Here is a 21,913-nt window from a genome sequence, read left to right on the forward strand (position 1 = left end):
CAGATACAACTACCATGGTGATAAGTTTACTACAGTCCACCCTATCTATGCCTTTGTGAAGTAACCAACTTCTAACCAAGACCCCTCATGCATTTTGAAAGGAGAGGAAAGATCTCTCAACTGTTAACTGAACTGATCCACTGTAGGACAGGGGCAGGACCAGAAAATGATGCTGGGGTGAGGGCAGGTTCAAGTGCTGATATTCTCTGGCACAGTATACATCTGAGGAATAGTTACTGGAAAAAAGTACCAAAGGGAGTCTGTCATTGGACCTTATCTTCAGCCACAATTTGTAGGGCAGAAAACCAAAATATTAAACAAATATTTCTATGACATCTTCTACTTTTCAATGTTTTAAAAATAATAATACACATTTGAGAGAGACAGTGAAGATATGGAGGGCAGAGGTAAGGGAGCGGTATAGGGCAAGAGGCAGAGGCGAGAGCTAGAACATTGGTTGAGGAGAAAAGGTAGAGGGTAAGATTGAAGCTGACAGAGAGGATAGAGTGTGAAGATGTGTCCTGGAAATACAGGAGAAAGGGAATCTGTGCAAGAGAGAAGGGACAGACTTTTCACACGTGTGCATTGGAGAATACATAGTGTGACAGAGAGCGCTTGGTAAAGGCTCTCCTTACACATACAACCATTGCCTTGTCATTCTGCTGTTGTTACTCTGAGTGTATGCATTTCAATGCCTTTCCTGGCATAGTCTCATAATGGGTCCCACACTGAACTAATGTGCTCGGATTGGCTTTACGGTGCCTTTCCCACCACACACAGTGAAATGTTCCATTTCTTTAGTATTGGCATTGTGTGAATGTGTTTATTGTTTGTACACTGTATTTAAAGGTCAATACATGGAACATAGAAAACCTACAGCACAATACAGGCTCTTCGACCCACAAAGTTGTGCCGAACATGTCCCTACCTTAGAAATTACTAAGCTTACCTACAGCCCTCTATTTTACTAAGCTCCATGTACCTATCTAAATGTCTCTTAAAAGACACTATCGCATCCGCCTCCACCACCGTTGCCGGCAGCTCATTCCACGCACTCACCACTGTCTGCGTAAAAAACTTACCCCTGACATCCCCCCTGTACCTACTCCACAGCACCTTAAACCTGTGCCCTCTTGTGGCAACCATTTCAGCCCTGGGAAAAAGCCTCTGACTATCCACACGATCAATGCCTCTGATACTTCTGTTTATTTTGTAATATGATTATAACTACATTGTGGGTGAATTACATTCTAATTCATGTATAGTCTTAAGTTAACTTTGTGGGTAATTAAAGACGGCATGTCCTGGTTCTTAATAAACTCGACTTATTGCTCTCAGTGGGGAAGAGAGAGATAAAGGGCTGCCAGGAGTTCACAATGGGCAAAATAGTACAGAGCAAGTTAGATTAGATTAGGTTATGAGGACATGCAGTCCTCTTTCATTGTCATTTAGTAATGCATGCATTAAGAAATGATACAATATTTTTCCAGAATGATATCACAGAAACACATGACAAACCAAGACTGAAAAACTGACAAAAAACGCATAATTATAACATATAGTTACAACAGTGCAAAGCAATACCGTAATTTGTTAAGAACAGACCATGGGCACGGTAAAGTCTCAAAGACTCTTGAAAGTCCCGTCATCTCACGCAGACGGTAAACCTCCAGCGCCACAAACTTGCTGATGCAGCATCCCGGAAGCATCCGACCACAGTCCGACTCCAAGTCTGTCCGAAAACTCCAATCCTCCAACCTGCTCTCCGACACCGAGCACCATCTTTGCCAAGCGTTTCGACCCCGGCCCCGGCAACAGGCAATAGGCAAGGCCGAGGATTTGGGGCCCTCCTCTCTGGAGATTCTCGATTGCGCAATAGCAGTGGCAGCGAAGCAGGCATTTCAGAAGTCACTCCAGATGTTGCTCCATGTTCCTTCATGTCTGTCTCCATCAAATCAGGATTGTGCACGGCATGCTACTTCACAGATATCATTCGGAACAGTCGCATGCGCTGCGTTGCACCGCCATCTTCTCCTCCCTCCAAATATTGTATTTTCTGATAGATATCTTTTTGTCGATATTGGCAGTTTTTTCTTCACTAATTTTTGTAAGTTTGGTTTTCGGTGGACTTAATAAGAACCCATGTACTAAAGTGCTAAGCGGCTCCAGCCAATTTTTCTTTCAGTCATAACCCACATTATCTAACAGATAGGACAGTGCCTGGTCAGGCACTCAAACAGAAAGAGTGCAATAAGGAGAGAATACCAACGTAGATCATTTGACTTTCAAACTAGGACACAAATCACCCATTAGGGTAAGTAGTGAATTTTTTAAATTTAAAAATATTCTCAGTCATGTCCTGTTAAACAGAAGCTGGCAGGAAAGAAGGAAAACTGAGAGTAAAGCTATCAAACAGATAACCATGTGGCAATGAACATGGCGGCAATCTTGGGAGCTGGAGTTAGTCAGCAGAATAAGTTAAATAAGATGGTGTATGACAAAACACCACAGAGCATTGCACAAAACATTTATGCAGTGTCTGAAGCAAAAGGGAGCTTTTTACTCACCATCTACAGCAAGTATTTTAGCAGGTTCGATTCTGGATACTATTTCAGCCAGATCAGTGAAGGTGGTGTTCGGACAAGTAACCTGTGGGAAGGATATAACAAGTTATATAGAGCTGGAGAGAAATAGGAACACTTTTCTTTACATCTTCTTTAATACTGTGTTTGTAAACTAGCAGTAATAGAAACACAATATCTGAGAGACTGTCATCAAAATATATGAAGCAAACTATTACTGTCTCTCAGGTGCTGTCTGTCATGCAGTGCGCATAAGCAGCACTTATTACCAATGTTTCATTTAGAATTGTCGGCATGATAAATTATATACATTTTCATCCCACCCTCCCCCCACCAGCTTCATCAAAGGCTGTCAAAACAATCTGCATTCACGTACAGCTTTTAACATAGTGAAACCACAAGATTACTTACCTGCAATGTTAACAAAGTTTTACAATGAGTCATTCAAGAAAACAACAGAACAGAGCAACAAGAGGAGGAAAGCAGGAGTGGATTATGTCCCGATGAAGGGTCTCAGCATGAAATGTCGACTGTTTATTCCTCTCCATAGATGTTGACTGACCTGCTGAGTTTCTCGAGCATTTTGTGTTTATTACTCCAGATTTCTAACATCTCCAGAACCTCTTGTGTTTAGGAGAGGATTACGGGAGGAATGCCATACCTTGAAACTAGGCAAATCAAAGCAGAGTAATAAAAACTGGGAATGCGGAATGGGCAAGAATTGGTTATCTCCACAGACTAAACACAGAAGCAGGCATTAGCTTTAGTTATATCATTTCCAGATTGGTCTAGTGCTAAAGTGACAATCATGCAGCACTCTGTCAGAAACATAAGCCAGTCCCTGCTTCCACTGCCACTTCTGTGACGAGTAGCTAATTCCAGGCTGCGCAGTAAGCGGACAATGTACACTACCTGAAGACCCTTGGTCTTGTGAAAAGAAGAAAATCACCACTAAACCTCCCATTATTGATGATGTTAGTTGACAGTTTGCATATAAGGTAAGCATATATTTGGGATTGGTGATGATCATTGCCAGCACTTTCAAAGTTAGTCAAGTTTATTGTCATACGCACAAATACGCGTATGCACAGGTTCAATGAGAAACTTACGAAGGGTCTCGGCCTGAAACGTCGACTGTACCTCCTCCTAGAGATGCTGCCTGGCCTGCTGCGTTCACCAGCAACTTTGATGTGTGTTGCCTCAATATGATGCCTAGTGGGTCTCATTTTGTCGAATAAAGAGACAGCTTCATATCTACCAGCTACTCCTCTCCAGTGACTTTGTTCATGCGAAATACAAATTAAATATAAAATAATGCACAATCTTTACAAGAAAACGTAATAACAAAAAAACAAAGTCCATCTTAATGAAAAGTGGCCATAGTGCTGCCAAGTAGTAGTGATTAAGGTGATCAGGAACAGTCAGCGTGTTCTTTAGTGGCAAGCATTGCAAAATAAATTATAGACTAACAGCAGTTGTGATAGGGATGTAATTCTCTTTTGCAGCTTTGAGTTTAGAAATAAGGCAGTGGCACATAGTGTTCCACTTTGGTTAAAGTCAAAGAAATATCTCCAGAATATCACCACCTTGGCACAATTCAAAATGGAGGTGGACTTCACCAATTTAGGAGAAGTGAATCACTTTTAAAGTAGACCTGATCTTTCTTAGGACATCAAATAGATAAAAAGTGACCACAGCTTCAGGGAGATAACATCAGTTAGGTCAGATGGGTAAAAAAGTAGAAAATGGAACTCAATCTGTGAAACTTTTGGAAATGCGTTAGTAATAAAATAGAAACGCAGAGGATAAGGACAACAGAGGACAGCAATGCCCAGCCACAAATCTCTGAAGGTGACAGGAGAGGTAAACAAGCACACTTCAGAGGCATTATTGGCTGGGATAAGTTGGGCCATGTCAGAATCCAATGAAACACTAATGGCAGGAGGAGAAAGAAGCAGTGCGGCACGCGTGCGCAGCCCTCCGGTGAAAAATGATATCTTATCCGTTAAATAGGGGCCGTGGACAATTCTGATTTGATAGAGATGGACGTGAAAGCACAGAGCAACATCTCGAAAAATTTCTCAAATGCTCGTTCGCTGCTGTCGTTACTGCGCGGTCGGGAATCTTTTGGAGGGATGGCCTCAAAATCCCCAGCTTTGCCTGCTGTTGGCGACCGAGATGGAGGTCAAATCATTCGGATAGAGATGGCACTCAGTACTCGGTGTCGGAGAGCTGATCAGAGCTCGAAGTTTTCGGATGACTCAGAGTCGGACCGTGGTCGGGTATGGCAGGGTGAGTTTTTCTTCCTTCTCCGGTCTGCATGAGATGTGGGACATTTGAGAGACTCTGAACTTTTACTGTGCTCATGGACTTCTTCTTCAAGTCATGGTATTGTTGCACTGTTGTAACTATATGTTATAATTATGTGGTTTTGTTAGATTTTTCAGTCTTGGTCTGTCCTGCGTTTTGTGATATCACACCGGAGGAAATATTGTATCTTTCTTAATTCATGCATTACTAAATGACAATAAAAGAGGACTGCGTGTCTTCATAATCTAATAACCTAATTATGCCATAGGAGGATGCAACATAACTGAAAGGATGTTATGGGATTGCGTGCGAAGGAGATCTACTAGCTTTAAGGAATGACTGAATATCTCAGTTTATTTTTAGAACAAACTAATCAAGGGCAAAGATACATTTCTTTGGAAAAGTTTTTCACCATCCCCCATCAGAGATGTCTAAAACAAGAGGGTTGAACTTGCTGCTGAATGGGCTGTGGAACAGAACCTCCCTCCAATTTGAAAAGCATCTCAATATACAGATGAAGTGTTGCAATTTACGGGACTGCAGAGTGAGAACTAGGAAATGAACCTGGTCTACACATATTCCTTTTTTGGGCATGATTGACCCGTACATATCCATAATTCTATCATAAATGTTTCTTGCAGTTGTCACTAGCATTACTAATGGATGTTTCAAAGTGTACTGCACACAAGACCTTCCTTGGAAATGAACAACATTATATACACAGAGGGTCAGAGTGGGCAGCAACCAGGCCTGATGGCCAATGATACTAAGCTCAACCTCTGTTCATAACCAGGAGACCCCAAATGTTATCAATTTTTTTTTTTGGCGTGTGTGTGCGTGCTCAATGTTGGCGGGACGATGTCTTTTTCATGCCTTTACAAGGCGGGGAGTGAGAGAAAGACTGTGTGGAGTGCCACTCCTCACAGAGACATTTCGCAGTATTTTTCCCTTTATTTTACAAGGTCGAATTGCGATCTCGACACTCAACCCGGCACGGATGGAAATGTACTTGGAAGCAGCCCCGACTGAATTCGAACCCAGGAACCTTCGTTCCAGAGTTCGGCGCTGATGTCATTGCGCCACCAGCTGGTCCATAAATGTTATCAATTTCAATGCTGGTATGCTCCTGTAATCTATATCAGCTTTTGTAAAACTCATTCAAGCGACGTAAGCTTCACAGGACAAGCCAGCATTTAATTGACAGTCTCAACTAGCCCCTGAGGTGGCGGTGAGTTGCTTTCTTGAATTCCTATTAATCTGGAGGTGCAGTTACATCCTCAACACTGTTAGGGAGGGAATTCCATGTTTTTGACCCAGAGACGACAAAGGAATGGCGGTATATTTCAAAGTTAGGATATTATGTGACTAAAACTGCAACTTCCAGGTGGTGTCCTGTTCATTTAGCTTGTAGAATTCTAGGGTTTGGAAGGTGCTGTCTAAGGAAGCTTGGTGGGTTGCTGCAGTGCATTCTGTTGATGGTAACAACAGCTGCTACAGTGCGCCGGTGTTGGAGTGAGGGGATGGTTATTGATAGGGTGGGTATCAAGTTGTCAGCATGATTTTGAGCTGCACGTTGTTGAAGCTGCACTGATTTAGACAAGTAGGAAGTACTCCAGCACACTGTTGAAGGAGGTAGATGGGCTTTGGAGAATGAGCATTTATGACTTCAGAGGCTGTGGTTCCAGAGTTGCTGAACCGGTGTTTGACAGCCTACCTCAGAGTGAGGCAACCACAAGGATAGAGGTACAGGCAGACACACAGCTCAACAGGGGATACAATCACCAGTGAACACCCAGGGAACCTGCAGTCTTGATGATTAATCTGGCCATTGCTGAAAACAAATCAGCAGAAAAGTCATTAAAAACTGCTTTATTCATGTGCTTTGAATATTTGCATGTAATTGCTACAGGAATATTTCAAATGAATAACTAGCATTTGACTCAGTAGGATTAATGGTTGTAGGAAGCTAGTTTCTTTATTCTCTCATCGTGTGTGGGCTTTATTATAGAGAGAATTTCTAATTATCCTTAAGAGAGCTCGGCTTTCGAAGGCTGGCAATGACGTGGACAAAGGATAGCTGTGTATAGACGTCAGGCTAGCAAGTACAGAGGACTAAGACCAGTGAGGAGGAACCCCCACCCATGTCAGCAAGTCCCCTGGAATCCGTGGTCCATGATGGCAGAAGGTAAAAGGGCAGATGATCCTCCCAAGGTACACGCATTAGCGAGCCCGGAGTTCCAAGCTAGGAATTTGGGGTCTTGCTATCAGTGAGTCCAAAGTCAGAGGCCTAGAGACCAAAGCAGAAGTCTGGAAAAGCCTAAATAGGGAATTGATCATCAGCTATTGGAGAGCAAGTGCGTGCCATGTGACAGCACTGATGCCACACCTCATAGTACTCAACTGATGACTGACAGGAGACCGATTGGGTAGCAATCAGCTACAAACTGGGTTTGTCCTGCTTCAGGTAAGCAGGACATTATTTCATATAGCTGGTTGTACATGTATAGAACATAGAACAGTACAGCACAGGCCCTTCGGCCCACAATGTTATGCCGACCCTTAAACCCTGCCTCCTATATAAGCCCCCACCTTAAATTCCCCCATATACCTGTCTAGTAGTGTCTTAAATTTCACTAGTGTATCTGCCTCCACCACTGACTCAGGCAGTGCATTCCACGCACCAGCCACTCTCTGAGTAAAAAACCTTCCTCTAATATCCCCCTTGAATTTCCCACCCCTTACCTTAAAGCCATGTCCTCTTGTATTGCGCAGTGGTGTCCTGGGGAAGAGGTGCTGGCTGTCCACTCTATCTATTCCTCTTAATATCTTGTATACCTCTATCATGTCTCCTCTCATCCTCCTTCTCTCCAAAGAATAAAGCCCTAGCTCCCTTAATCTCTGATCATAATGCATAGTCTCTAAACCAAGCAGCATCCTAGTAAATCTCCTCTGTACCCTTTCCAATGCTTCCACATCCTTCCTCTAGTGAGGCGACCAGAACTGGACACAATACTCCAAGTGTGGCCTAACCAGAGTTTTATAGAGCTGCATCATTACCCCGCGACTCTTAAACTCTATCCCTTGACTTATGAAAGCTAACACTCCATAAGCCTTCTTAACTACCCTATCTACCTGTGAGGCATCTTTCAGGGATCTGTGGACATGTACCCCCAGATCCCTCTGCTCCTCCACACTACCAAGTATCCTGCCAATTACTTTGTACTCTGCCTTGGAGTTTGTCCTTCCAAAGTGTACCGCCTCACACTTCTCCGGGTTGAACTCCATCTGCCACTTCTCAGCCCACTTCTGCATCCTATCAATATCTCCCTGCAATCTTCGACAATCCTCTACACTATCCACAACACCACCAACCTTTGTGTCATCTGCAAACTTGCCAACCCACCCTTCTACCCCGAGATCCAGGTCGTTAATAAAAATCATGAAAAGTAGAGATCCCAGAACCAATCCTTGTGGGACACCACTAGTCACAACCCTCCAATCTGAATGTACTCCCTCCATCACGGCCCTCGGCTTTCTGCAGGCAAGCCAATTCTGAATCCACCTGGCCAAACTTCCTTGAATCCCATGCCTTCTGACTTTCTGAATAAACCTACCATGTGGAACCCTGTCAAATGCTTTACTAAAATCCATGTAGATCATATCCACTGCACTACCCTCATCAATATGCCTAGTCACCTACTCAAAGAACTCTATCACGCTTGTTAGACACGATCTGCCCTTCACAAAGCCATGCTGACTGTCCCTGATCAGACCATGATTCTCTAAATGCCCATCAATCCTATCTCTAAGAATCTTTTCCAACAGTTTTCCCACCACAGACGTAAGGCTCACTGGTCTATAATTACCCGGACTATCCCTACTACCTTTTTTGAACAAGGGGACAACACCCGCCTCCCTCCAATCATCCGGTACCATTCCCGTGGACAACGAGGACATAAAGATCCTAGCCAGGGGCTCAGCAATCTCTTCCCTTGCCTTGTGGAGCAGCCTGGGGAATATTCCGTCAGGCCCCGGGGACTTATCCATCCTAATGTATTTTAACAACTCCAACACATCCTCTCCCTTAATATCAACATGCTCCAGAACATCAACCTCACTCATATTGTGCTCACCATCATCAAGTTCCATCTCATTGGTGAATACCGAAGAGAAGTATTCATTGAGGACCTCGCTCACTTCCACAGCCTCCAGGCACATCTTCCCACATTTATCTCTAATCAGTCGTATCTTCACTCCTGTCATCCTTTTGTTCTTCACATTATTGAAGAATGCCTTGGGGTTTCTCATGCCCTCTTCTTGCTCTTCTCAGCCCCTTCTTAAGCTCCTTTCTTGCTACCCTATATTTCTCAATAGACCCATCTGATCCTTGCTTCCTAAAACTCATGTATGCTGCCTTCTTCCACCTGACTAGATTCTCCATTTCACTTGTCACCCATGGTTCCTTCACCCTACCATTCTTTATATTCCTCACCAGGATAAATTTATCCATAACATCCTGCAAAAGAACCCTAATCATCGACCACATGTCCATAGTACATTTCCCTGCAAAAACATCATCCCAGTTCACACCCGCAAGATCTAGCCTTATAGCCTCATAATTTGCCCTTCCCCAATTAAAAATTTTCCTGTCCTAATTCTATCCTTTTCCATGACAATAAAGGCCAGAGGGCGGTGGTCATTGTCCCCCAGATGCTCACCCACTGAGAGATCTGTGACCTGACCCGGTTCATTACTGAGTACTAGATCTAGTAAGGCATTCCCCCTATTCGGCCTGTCCACATACTGTGACAGGAATCCATCCTGGGCACACTTAACAAACTCTGCCCCAGCTAAACCCTTGGAACTAATCAGGTACCAATCAATATTAGGGAAGTTAAAGTCACCCATGATAACAACCCTGTTATTTTTGCACCTTTCCAAAATCTGCCTCCCAATCTGCTCCTCGGTATCTCTGCTGCTACCAGGAGGCCTATAGAATACCCCCAATAGAGTAACTGCTCCCTTCCTATTCCTGACTTCTACCCATACTGACTCAAAAGAGGATCCTGCTACATTACCCACCCTTTCTGTAGCTGTAATAGTATCCCTGACCAGTAATGCCACCCCTCCTCCCCTTTCCCCCTCTCTCTATCCCTTTTAAAGCACTGAAATCCAGGAATATTGAGAATCCATTCCTGCCCTGGTGCCAGCCAAATCTCTGTAATGGCCTCATCATAATTCCATATATGTATCCAAGCTCTCAGTTCATCACCTTTATTCCTGATGCTTCTTGCATTGAGGTACACACACTTCAGCCCTTCTACCTTACTACCTTTACACCGTTTATTCTGCTTCTCTTTCCTCAAAGCCTCTTTATATGTTAGATCTGGCTTTACTCCATGCACTATACTTGCAGTTCTCGCAGGACCTTTATCCTCCTCCACCTCACTATCTGCTCTAACACTCTGGTTCCCCTCCTACTGCAAATCTAGTTTAAACCCCCCGGAGCAGCACTAGCAAACCTTCCCGCAAGGATGTTAGTCTCCCTCCAGATCAGGTGCAATCAGTCCCGTCGGAACAGGTTCCATCTTCCCTGGAACAAGGCTCAATTGTCTAGAAACATGAAGCCCTCCCTCCTGCACCAACTCCTTAGCCACGTATTTAGCTGCAATATCTTCCTATTTCTAGCCTCACTAGCACATGGCACAGGTAGCAATCCTGAGATTGCAACCCTGGAGGTCCTGTCCTTCAACTTTGCACCTAACTCCGTAAATTCTCTTTGCAGGACCTCGTCCTTCTTCCTATCCATGTCATTGGTCCCTACATGGACCACGACATCTGGCTGCTCACCCTCCCTCTTGAGAATACCGAGAACTCAATCCAAGATATCGTGGACCCTAGCACCAGGGAGACAACAGACCACCTGGAATTCTCGATCTCTTCCACAGAACCTCTTATCTGTCCCACTAACTATCGAATCCCCTATCACTACAGCTCTCCTCTTTTCCCTCCTTCCTTTCTGAGCTGAGGTCCAGTCTCGGTACCAGAGACGCAACCACTGCAACTTGTCCCTGGTAGGTCGTCCCCACCAACAGTAAAAACGGTATACTTATGCATTGGAGCAACTTAGCTGAAAGCACAGCTAGTGTCTTCAGCTGTTTCCTGATATCACACGAGTTCTCCCAACCAAGGAGCCACAGTAGCATAGCAGTTAGTGAGATGCTATTACAGCTCAGGGCACGGAGTTCAGAGTTCAATTCTAGTGCATTCTCCCCATGACCGTGTGGGCATCCTCCAGGCATTCTGGTTTCCTACCACAGTCCAAAGACTTACCGGTTAGTAGGTTAATTGGTCATTGTAAATGATCCTGTGATTAGGCTAGGTTTAAATAGGGGGGTTGCTGGGCAGTGCAACTCGTTGAGCCAGAAGGGTCTGTTCTGCACTGTATCTCTAAATAAATCACGTGCAGTGGCTGCGTTCAGATTAATTTTCTGAGGAGCTGTGAATGGAGTGGTACATTCTCACTTATGGTGGTGGGCATCTTCAGAGGAAATCAAAATGAACCAGTCACTCAGCTCATTTGGCTGAACATAATTGTGAATGCTTCAGCCTTCCAACCAGAACTCACATGCTGGACAGGATGGGGATACATTTGGAGCTACCTCCTTCTGTCAGTGCTTACCTATGGCTGGGCATGGCAGGACTGCACAGCTTTGAAGTGATCCACTGGCTGTAGGCTGACTTTACTTTGGCTACTGCCATGTGTTAACACACTAATGCAGATGCCTCAGGTTGGCACCTCAACTTTCAGTATGTCTGCTGCTGCTCCTGATCCGTCTATAGCAGGGGTTCCCAATCTTTTCTATGCCATGGACCCCAACCATTAACTGAGAGGTCCATGGACCCCAGGTTGAGCATTCCTCATTGAATCAGCATTGATCTTATTCTTGATTATAACATAAACGGTAAGTTATAACATCGTGGGATCACAGAGTGTGATGTACCTATCTGCTGCTGCTGGCTTACAGTGCCTCTTGCATTGCTTCATCTGTTCTATTCAGCAGCAATGTGGTGCCACAGAACACGACTGAAGCTGAGCTCCTGAAGACAGGACTATTTCCAAAGGCACTGTGCCATGGTCACTCCTATCTATGCTGTGTTGGACAAGATACATCTGCAGTAGCTAAAGATTAGGTCAGATGGGTTTCTGCCTCCTGTTAGTCTGCTCACTATTGTCCACATACGGAGCCTGGCAGATTGCCCCTTTAGACTTGGCCAGCTCTCTGAGTGCTGGTGCCATCAGGCAACACTCGATGATAGCCATTGACATCTCTTTGGAGAGTGTATTCTGTGATCATGGCTATCACTTCTTCCAAGTGATATTCAACATAGAGAAGCACTGATTCATTAGTTGAGAGAAGGAGGTGTGAATCAAGACTTTACTCCCTTGTCCATATTGATCTAATGCCATGAAACTTTAAGTGATCTGCAGTTAATACTGTGCTCTTTGAGATCTCTCTCCCACCTTTATATCACCACACTGCTATGTCTACTAGATCAGTCCTGTTGGTGGGATATGGAAGGAAATGTTGAGTAAGGTTTGAATCTTGGACTGTTACTTGGTTACTCTGGGACAGTTTTCCCAATTTAGATACCAACTACCAGATGTTTGAGCAGGATTTTACAAAGTTAAGAGGGCTTAATTTGATATTGATTTAATGTCAAATAGTCTGTTTTTCCTCTCATCCTTTTTTGCTTCAATATAACAATGGCATGGTAATCACTGTCAATCACGAGGGATTCGGGGAGAGACAGAGACATAAGACTTCAGGTCAGGAAGTACCTCTGGAAAGCAAATCAGTGGACATTCTGACAAAGAGACCCGGAAACATTTACTGTTTCTCTTTCCAAAGTGGTTTCCCTAACCTATCGAGTACTTCCAGCTTATTTTGCATTTTCCCTCGCAGTATTTCGACCCTCTGATTTTTTTCAACTTTCATCTATTAAATGTTTCCCTACATCTAGGTTGCTGAGACAATACAGCATGATCAGTGACCCTGATCCTAAATGGTTAGGACAGCATCTGATCTAAACACAGAAAAAGTAGCACTAACACTTCTGTAGAGAGTAAATTCACAAGGGAAAAAAAAAATTACAGCCAAGAGCAAAGACACAAATTTGTAAACTTCTGTGAACAGGGAACAGATTTTGTCTCTTGTAAAGTAGATTAATTTTACATCAAAGTCAAAATAAGTTATTAATTTGCAACTTGATAAGGACAGGGGCTCTGAGGGAATGGGTTCTTTGTAGAGATTTCAATTGCCCTGCTGTTCATCCCCTGTAAAATGGCTGCTGGGAGATTATAGCAATTAGCTGGCAGAATAGAGCTGCTCCTGGAGACAGTAATCACTGGATTAGTTCAGCAAACGAGTCGCCACACCTGTGCTTTAAGGTCCATCCACTACTGAAACCCTTGTTTTTGGTTGGAATCAAGTTTTCACTGACCTCATGCTGCCTCTGTCCCCTCTCCTTTCTGGTGCCACTATTAGAGTGACAAGAAAGCCTGTTACGTCCAGCTAGGCATCACAGTGGCTAGCACCACCAGAGATTTTAAGAACAAAATTTAAAAATTGGTACAAATAAAACAAAGCATGCATTTCTGAAGCATCCATCTTGCACTTCCGCTCCAATCTGTCTACCATCAGAACAAGTCCATTGGCTCTTCACTCAACCCCGGACAGCAGAGAAGCACAGTTTAGGATGCTCTGTATCAGCAGCAGCTCAACATTTGATACCATCATCCCCTCAAAACTAATCAATAACCTTCAAGGTCTTGGTCTCAGTACCTCCTTGAGCAACTGGATTCTCAATTTCGTCACTTGCAGACCCCAGTCAGTTCGAACTGGCAAAAACATCTCCACAATCTCCATCAGCACAGGTACACCAAGAGGCCATGTGCTTAGCTCCCTGCTCTACTCACTTTATACTTATGACCATGAAGCTAAACACAGCTCCAAAGCCATACTAATGTTTGCTGATGTCACAACTGTCGTTGGCAGAATCAGCATGTAGAAGGGAGATGGAAAATCAACAACGACCTCTCACGCAATACCAGCAAGACCAAGGAGCTGGTTATTGACTTCAGGAGGAGGAAACTGGTGGTCAATCAGCCAGCCCTCATCAGGGGATCAGAGGTGGAGAGGGTCAGCAACTTTAAAATCCTCAGCGTTATCATTTCAGAGGATCTGCCCTAGGCCCAGCACACAAGTGACATCATGCAGGAAGCATGGCAGCATCTCTATTTCCTTAGAAGTTTGTGAAGATTCTGCATGACATCTAAAACTTTGACAAACTTCTATAGACGAGTGGTGTAGAGTATGCTAACTGGCTGCATCATGGCCTGTTATGGCCTGAATGGAAAATCCTACAAAATATAGTGGATTGTTCTTTTTGTCTTGTTTGTGTTACGGAACTCAATCAAAGGATCCAGCACTATGCTGTGTCCAGAGAGCTGCCTCACAGAGAGCAGAGACGGGGTGGCCGAAAAGGTCTGAGAACACAAGCTGACTCATGGAAGAGACCAGAGAGAGGTCATGGGGTCATGAAAGACTCCATTTTGAAACGGCAAGGAAGACTGAAGCATCAAAGTGAATGTGGAGGGGGTCAGCAATGGCTCCCAACAGAGACATTCGTAGCGGGGTCGGTGGTCGGCATCAAGGTGAATGTGGAGGGGGTCAGCAATGGCTCCCAATGGAGACGGACAGCAGTCGGATCGGCGCATGCAGCCCTGGATCAGCGGCGTTCGCTCCGGGTCAGCGGTCACTCTTTACAGAAGGACTGAGTACGTGCAGTTGCTCTCGTCATATGCAGACAAAAAGACGTTCCCCATATTCTGAGATTTATGTGATTATTGGACTGTACTTTATATTGGTTTCCTTCAATTTTTCAGTGATATGTGTCTCTGGATGATTGGCGGGTCAGTTAATTTTGTGTGTGTAATTGGCGGCATTGAGGGTTTGCTGCTATGGTCGCTGTTCTTTTCAGTGAGTGAGAGGATCGGGGATTGTTATGTGTAGGGGATCACTGACTGTTATTGTGGAGGTTTTTGCTGCGGGGGGTGGATTTTGGAGTCTGCGAGCTTTGTTTGTTTTCTTTTTTTGTGGCGTTGGGAGTTGATGTCTTTTCTTTCATCAGCACCCTTGGTCTTTTTGTATTTCATGGCTATCTGGACTAGACAAATATCAGAGTTATACTATACACACAAACTTTTAGACAATAAAATGAACCTCTAGATACAGCCCAGTCCATCACAGGTAAAGCCCTCCCCACCACTGAGCACATCTACTCAGAGTGCTGTCGCAGGAAAATACCACTCACCATCAAGGTTCAAAGGTTCACCACCCAGCTCATGCTCTCTTCTCGCTACTGCCACCAGGAAGGTGGTACAGGAGCCTCAAGATCCACAGAACCAGGATCAGGAAGTGATTACCCCCCAGAGGGAATAACTTCACTCGCCCGATCATTGAGCTGCTCCCACAACCTATGGACTCGCTTTCCAGGGCTCTTAATCTCATGTTCTTGACATTTATTGCTTTTTTTTGTATTTGCAGTTTGTCTTTTGCACATTGGTTATTTGTCCATCCCACTGAGTGTGATTTTTCACTGATTCTATTGTATTTCTTGGATTTACTGTGTATTCCTGCAAGAGATCAAATCTCAGGGTTGTATATGGTGACACCTATGTAGTTCGATAAATTTACTTTGAACTTTGAAACCCTTATGCTGATGAAACACGAACAAGTATACTCAATGTTAGGGGATGTGAAGCAGTAAATCATGTGCAAACAAACATGACAAAGAGCAATGCAATAAAAATCTGATTACTGCCTTTATAATCTTGGTTGAGGGATGAAGACTGGCTTACCCCACAGCCCCCTTTTCTCAAGTTCAAGTTTATTATCATCTGACTGTACAACCAAATGAAACAACGTTCCTCCAGACCATGATGCACCCATAAAACATAATATACACAGCACGTAAACCCAGAATGTTACCATAAGTAAGTTAATGAAACACAATCAAAATGCATGTAAGCACTGGTCAACAGTAAACAGTACCTTGGCCTAATGACAAGATCTTGGTGATAGCAGGTATTCAAAATGATGCAGTATTTGTTTGTATCACCCCAAGTAGTCATGGCTTTAGATCAATTTTGTTGGTACAGCACTCCCTAAATACAATTTTCACTCCTTTTATCTGACTCAATTCAACTCAGTTGCACTTGAGGGAGAAGATTATGGATTTGTCCCATATATTTAAGACTTCAAATATATGCAGGGCTGATTTTTTGATTCAGTACCAAGGAGGTACTGCATTGACTTTAATCTTCAGCCACAGAAACAAGTCTGGTCACATGCAGGCCACTTTTTTGTGCAGACCCATGGCATTGAGGATAACTTGCTTATTCTTCAGTTCTGTGTGTCCTCAGGTTGCTAATGTGACTTTGGGCAATCGCTCCCTGGATTTCTGGGTGCTCCTGATGCGTGGGCTTGTGGTTCTCAGCACCTTTCATAAAGCTTCTTCACTGCTTTGATCAGTTGTGGGTCATAAATTCCCAGGAGTCAGTGAGGATGCTGCACATCTTCTGTGGTTTTTAGAACATCCTGGAATCTTTTCCCCTGTGCATTGGGAAGAACTTGGAACTGAGTGCCTTGCGACTGAGCGATTTCCTCTCCAATGGATATCAGTAGCCAAATGTGTTTCTAAAACAATCTCAAATTTTCATAATTATGATTACTGAGACAGCTCTTTCTTTTAGGAAAAAAACTCAATTTAATTATTTGAATTTAAATTCTCCAGCTGCCATAATAATACCAATAGTTGCAAGTTGAAGACGACTGAATAAATCTCAGATACTGGGCACATTACTGTACTATTAATCCAGATGTTGATTAATCAAATCCAAGCATTCAAATCCTACCACAGAGGCTGGGGAATCTGGATCTGGTTAATTAAGTAAATCTAGTATCCTCAATGAAACTATCACATCAGATTGTCGGAAAATCTAACTGTCTTAATATGTAGGGAAGAAATCATCTATCCTCACCTAGAAGTACACCAATATGGTTAACCCTTAACTACCCTTTTGGCCGGTTGGTGGTGTAGTAGCACCAGTGCCGGACTTCGGAGCAAAGGCTCCCGAGTTCGAATCCAGCCAGCTTCCTTGCACGCTTTCCATCCGTGCTGGGTTAAGCGTCGAGCTAGCAACTCGGCCTCATAAAAACAAAAAAAGCCTGCTAAAAAAATGCAGTCATGACAGCATCCAGATAACTCCACTCGGAGTTAAGGGCTTTCTTCTTCTTCTTAACTACCCTTTGAAATAGCCTAGCACATCATTCAGTAACACTACCTGTAAATTCATCTCCAAACCCTCTAATTCATCTCTAATTTAGGAAAATATTACAGGATCCTTCATCACTGTTGGATCAAAGTACAAGAATTCTCAAACTCAACAGCATTTTGAGAGCAAATTCAACACAAGGACTGTGTGATAGAAAACTTGAAACGATGGTGCAAGAGGGCACAGTAGTAACAAAAGGAAATGTGACATAACATGGCCAACAAAAACGGTTCTTGACAGCAAGAACAGTATATGAGTGTTAAAGTAGACAGCCCAAACTCAGTAAAGGAGAACAAAGAGAAAGAACAAAAATAGATTGTGAAAGTTATGAGAGGCATATATAGGGTAGACAGAGTACTGTTCCAGAGTGTGGAAATGTCAAATACTAGAAGGAATAAAATTAAGGTGAGAGCAAGTATTTTAAAAGAAGATTTAACAGTCAAGTTTTTCTTTACAAAGAGCAGATACAATATCACGTGGCACAGTAGCACAGCAGCTAGCATAATGCTATTACAACACTGGTAACCTGGGTTCAATTCCCCCACTTTCTGTAAGGGATTTGAAAGTTCTGCCCTGGACCGTATGGGTTTCCGCTGGGTGCTCAAGTTTCCTCCCATATTCCAAAGGTATATAAGTTAGGTTTATTACGTTAGGGGCATGCTATGTTGCTGCTGGAAGTATGGTGACAACAGCTGGCTGTCCCAACACATCTTTGGACTGTGTTGGTCATTAATACAAACGACGTATTTCACTGGGTATTTCGATGTACATGTGACAAATAATGTTAATCTTAATCTTAAATCTTAAAAGCATTTAAAAGATATTAATACAGGCACATGAACAGGAAGGGAATGTTGAGATATAGACCATGTGCAGGCAGATGGCATTAGTGCAGGCAGATGTTCTACGAGTCTGTGGTGGCCAGTGCGATCATGTTTGCTGTTGTGTGCTGGGGCAGCAGGCTGAGGGTAGCAGACACCAACAGAGTCAACAAACTCATTTGTAAGGCCAGTGATGTTGTGGGAATGGAACTGGACTCTCTGACGGTGGTGTCTGAAAAGAGGATGCTGTCCAAGTTGCATGCCATCTTGGACAATGTCTCCCATCCACTACATAATGTACTAGTTGGGCAGAGGAGTACATTCAGCCAGAGACTCATTCCACTGAGATGCAACACAGAGCGTCATAGGAGGTCATTCCTGCCTGTGGCCATCAAACTTTACAACTCCTCCCTTGGAGGGTTAGGCACCCTGAGCCAATAGGCTGGTCCTGGACTTATTTCCTAGCATAATTTACATATTACTATTTAACTATTTATGGTTTTATTACTATTTAATTAGTTATGGTGCAACTGTAACGAAAAGCAATTTCCCCTGGGATCAATAAAGTATGACTATGACTAGTTAGGTTTGGCATCCTGGTCAGCATATATAGCATGGGCCGAATGACCTGTTCCTATTCTGTACTATTCTATGTTCTACATATTTCTTAAATTTCCAGGTAACATAAACATGGTCCTCAAGCCAGAAGTGAGGTAATTCATAACGCAGAATAGGTCAGTTGCTCTGCTGTCATCTTCTCTGGTTTGTCTTCAAGTTTCGAAAAATATCAGCAAACCAAAATTCTCAATGAAAATGAGGAACGAGAGGAACTTAGTAAGAAAATAGTACTGGATACTATGGCATCTAAAGCCAATAAATCCCCAGTGCCCAGTCATTTGTATCCCAGAGTACCAAAGGGCATATCTATGGATCTAGTGGATACATAGATTCCCTCTTTTCCAAACTCTAATGATGGTGGAAAAATTCCCTTAGATTGGGAGGTTGTAAATATAACCTATTTAATGGAGAAGGAGGGAGAAAACAGATTACAGACCAGATGGTTTAATATGTGTGGTGGGGAAAATGCTAGCATCTATTATAACAGAAATAATAAAAGGCACAGAAGATATCAAAGGGATTACACAAATTAATTCATTTCTGGAAGAGGAATCATATTTGACAAACCTACTGGAGTTCTTCAGAGGATGTAATTAGTAGAATAGAGAAGGGAAAAGCAGTGGATGTGGTGTACTTGAATTCTCACAAATCCTTTGATAAAATGAATACACAAGAGACTGCAGATGCTGGAATCTGAAGCAATAAGCAATCAAACAATATAAAATGTTAATGTGCAAAATAAACTTGAATATCATTGAAAACTGACTGACAGACAAGGAAGGTGATGGTAATTGGTACTTTATCAGAGCGCCTGGTGATAACTAATGTGTTACTGCAGAGATTGGTGCTTAAGCTTCAGCTGGTCATGATGTATAGTGTATCAATGACTTGGATGAGAGAACAAAATGTGAAATCTTGAGAATGCCAACAGCACTAAATTGGGTGAAAATGTAAATTGTATTGAGGCTGCAAAAAAATTATACTACCAACCAGCTGCTGCACCACCACAGACTTGTCCCTGTTTCCTCTTGCTCTAATATTTTGCAGTTGTTTTCTTCAATGTCTTGTATAATTTTTGTGCAATTTATACTGTGCTGTCTGAATATGTAGGCCTATGATGTTGTTTGCAAACAATTTTTTTATTGTACCTACATGTGATAAACTTGACTTCAAATTTCAAGGTAGCAAGAGGCGATGCTTGCCTGTTGAGGACTGGCTCATGGACCTCCAGTTTCCTCCTTCTGAAGTCAATAATGAACTCCTTGCGCTTGCTGATATTGAGAGAGAGAGATGGTTGTTATGGCACCACTCAGTAAGATTTTCAATCTCCCTCCTGTATGCCGACTTGTCACCACTTTTGATTCGGGCAATGACAGTGGTGTCATCAGCAAACTTAAATATAGCATTCTAGCTTGCTTAACCTCACAGTCATAAGTATAACATGGGTAAGTGTGAAATCATCTACTTTGCTAGGAAAAACAGGTGATTTAATAGCTAAGTAGAGTCAGACTTGAAACACAGACAGAGAACAAGACGAGAATTCTTGTAAATGAATCACTGAAAGCTAATGTACAGTTGTAGCAAGCAGTAAATGGTCTGCTGGTCTTCACAGCAAAAGGTCTGGTGTACAGGAACACAGATGTCTTGATAAATATATGCAGGGCCTCGACAAGAACTCATTTGGAGTGCAGTGTGCAGTTTAGATCCCCTTATCCTTAACACATCTTCAAGAGGATCACAACCTTGTTGTGGTTTGGAGGCTTGTGTCCCTCAATGACCCAGGGAGCTATGTTGGCTGGAGTCAGGGCTTTATACTTTAGCTCCTGGGGAGAGTCACCTATGCCAAACAGGTCAAAGGGTAGAAGCCAGACTAACAGTGGTCCACCAGACCTCCAGCATCAGGAGTTCAGCTCAAGGCTAACAACTCTGACTGGTAAAACAAAATTGTTACAGAAACAGCAACTAAGAGTCCTTCTACAGCTGTGTGTAACAGTATTCCTGAGTCTCCACCGGAACTTGTATGACCGAGAGTAGTGAAAACCAAGCTACTGAGACAACGAAGGAAGTCCTGAGCACCTCCTAAATGCCAGCAGCATAATGGGTAGTCTCCCTCTTATCTAACACAGCATATATCAAGCAGACAGGAAGAGCAATGAAGATTGGTTCTCGGGACAATGGGACTGCACTATCAGATGAAGTAGGCTTGTTTCTCTGCAGGTTAGAAGAATGGGTAGGAACTAATGTAAATGTACAATATGTGTGACAGGGGTAGAGAGAATAGAGATGAGAAGGATGCTTTCTCTGGCTGAAGTGAGCAGGTTGAAGGCTCACACTCTCAGGACACAGAGCCAGACATTTAGAATTGAAAAGTGGAGAATTTTTTTTCACTCAGAGGGTGAAACTGAGGAATTCACTACCACGATGGACCTTAGAGGCAAGTTGCTGAATAAATGTTGTAGATAAATACACTTCTGGACATGGAACGTATCAGAGTATGGTGAAAAGGAACATGTAATTATGATAGATGATCTGCAATGATATTGAACGGCAGAGCAACCTCAACTTTTCTATATTTTCAGAAAGGGCTCTGAAAGATAGGCAACGCCACCCAGTCCAAAAGTAGGTCACAAATCTATACTCTGACTGGGACCAGATGGCAGTGTTGGACAATCTTAGTGACTAAATGACTGGAATGAGGAGAAAAGAGATTGAGTAAAATGAGAAGGCTCAATTAAAAATATGCACAGAGAAACATTAAAAATTCTACTTGTTTGCTTTGGGCAAGATGGTAGACACAGGCTCTGGAAATGCAATGCTTAAATTTCAAAGCCCACAAAATGGTGGAGGAACTCAGCAGGTCAGACAACATCTAATAAAGAGTCTTAGCCCGAAATATTGACTGTCTATTCCCTTCCAAAGATGCTGCCTTACCTGCTGAGTTCCTCCAGCATTTTGTGTGCGTCGCTCAAGATTTCCAGCGTCTATAGAATCTCTTGCATCTTAAATTTTAAAGCTGCCTGATAATCATAACCTATAATTACAGTATGCCAAGGGACAGTGGACATAGGAAACCTACATGGGAGATATGTATAAAGGGAAATGGTAACAAGCCCAAGAAAATCTGACCAGAAACAAACTTATGAGAAATTAAGTACTTGCAACTGCAAGATAATACATTAAAC

The 21,913-nt window shown here is 43.1% G+C and overlaps 1 protein-coding gene across 2 annotated transcripts in view; it reads right to left on the reverse strand.

The window, feature by feature from the left end:
- pnpla7b (patatin-like phospholipase domain containing 7b) overlaps positions 1–21,913 on the reverse strand; it is a 329,157-nt gene that overhangs the window by 13,975 nt on the left and 293,269 nt on the right. For both annotated transcript variants that reach the window (XM_072240527.1, XM_072240528.1), the window contains exon 34: positions 2,568–2,649. In XM_072240527.1, coding sequence (XP_072096628.1) covers positions 2,568–2,649 — 82 coding nt within the window. The remainder of the gene's footprint in view (positions 1–2,567; positions 2,650–21,913) is intronic.

The sequence above is a fragment of the Mobula birostris genome, chromosome 22, assembly GCF_030028105.1.
Source record: "Mobula birostris isolate sMobBir1 chromosome 22, sMobBir1.hap1, whole genome shotgun sequence".
Taxonomy (NCBI): domain Eukaryota; kingdom Metazoa; phylum Chordata; class Chondrichthyes; order Myliobatiformes; family Myliobatidae; genus Mobula; species Mobula birostris.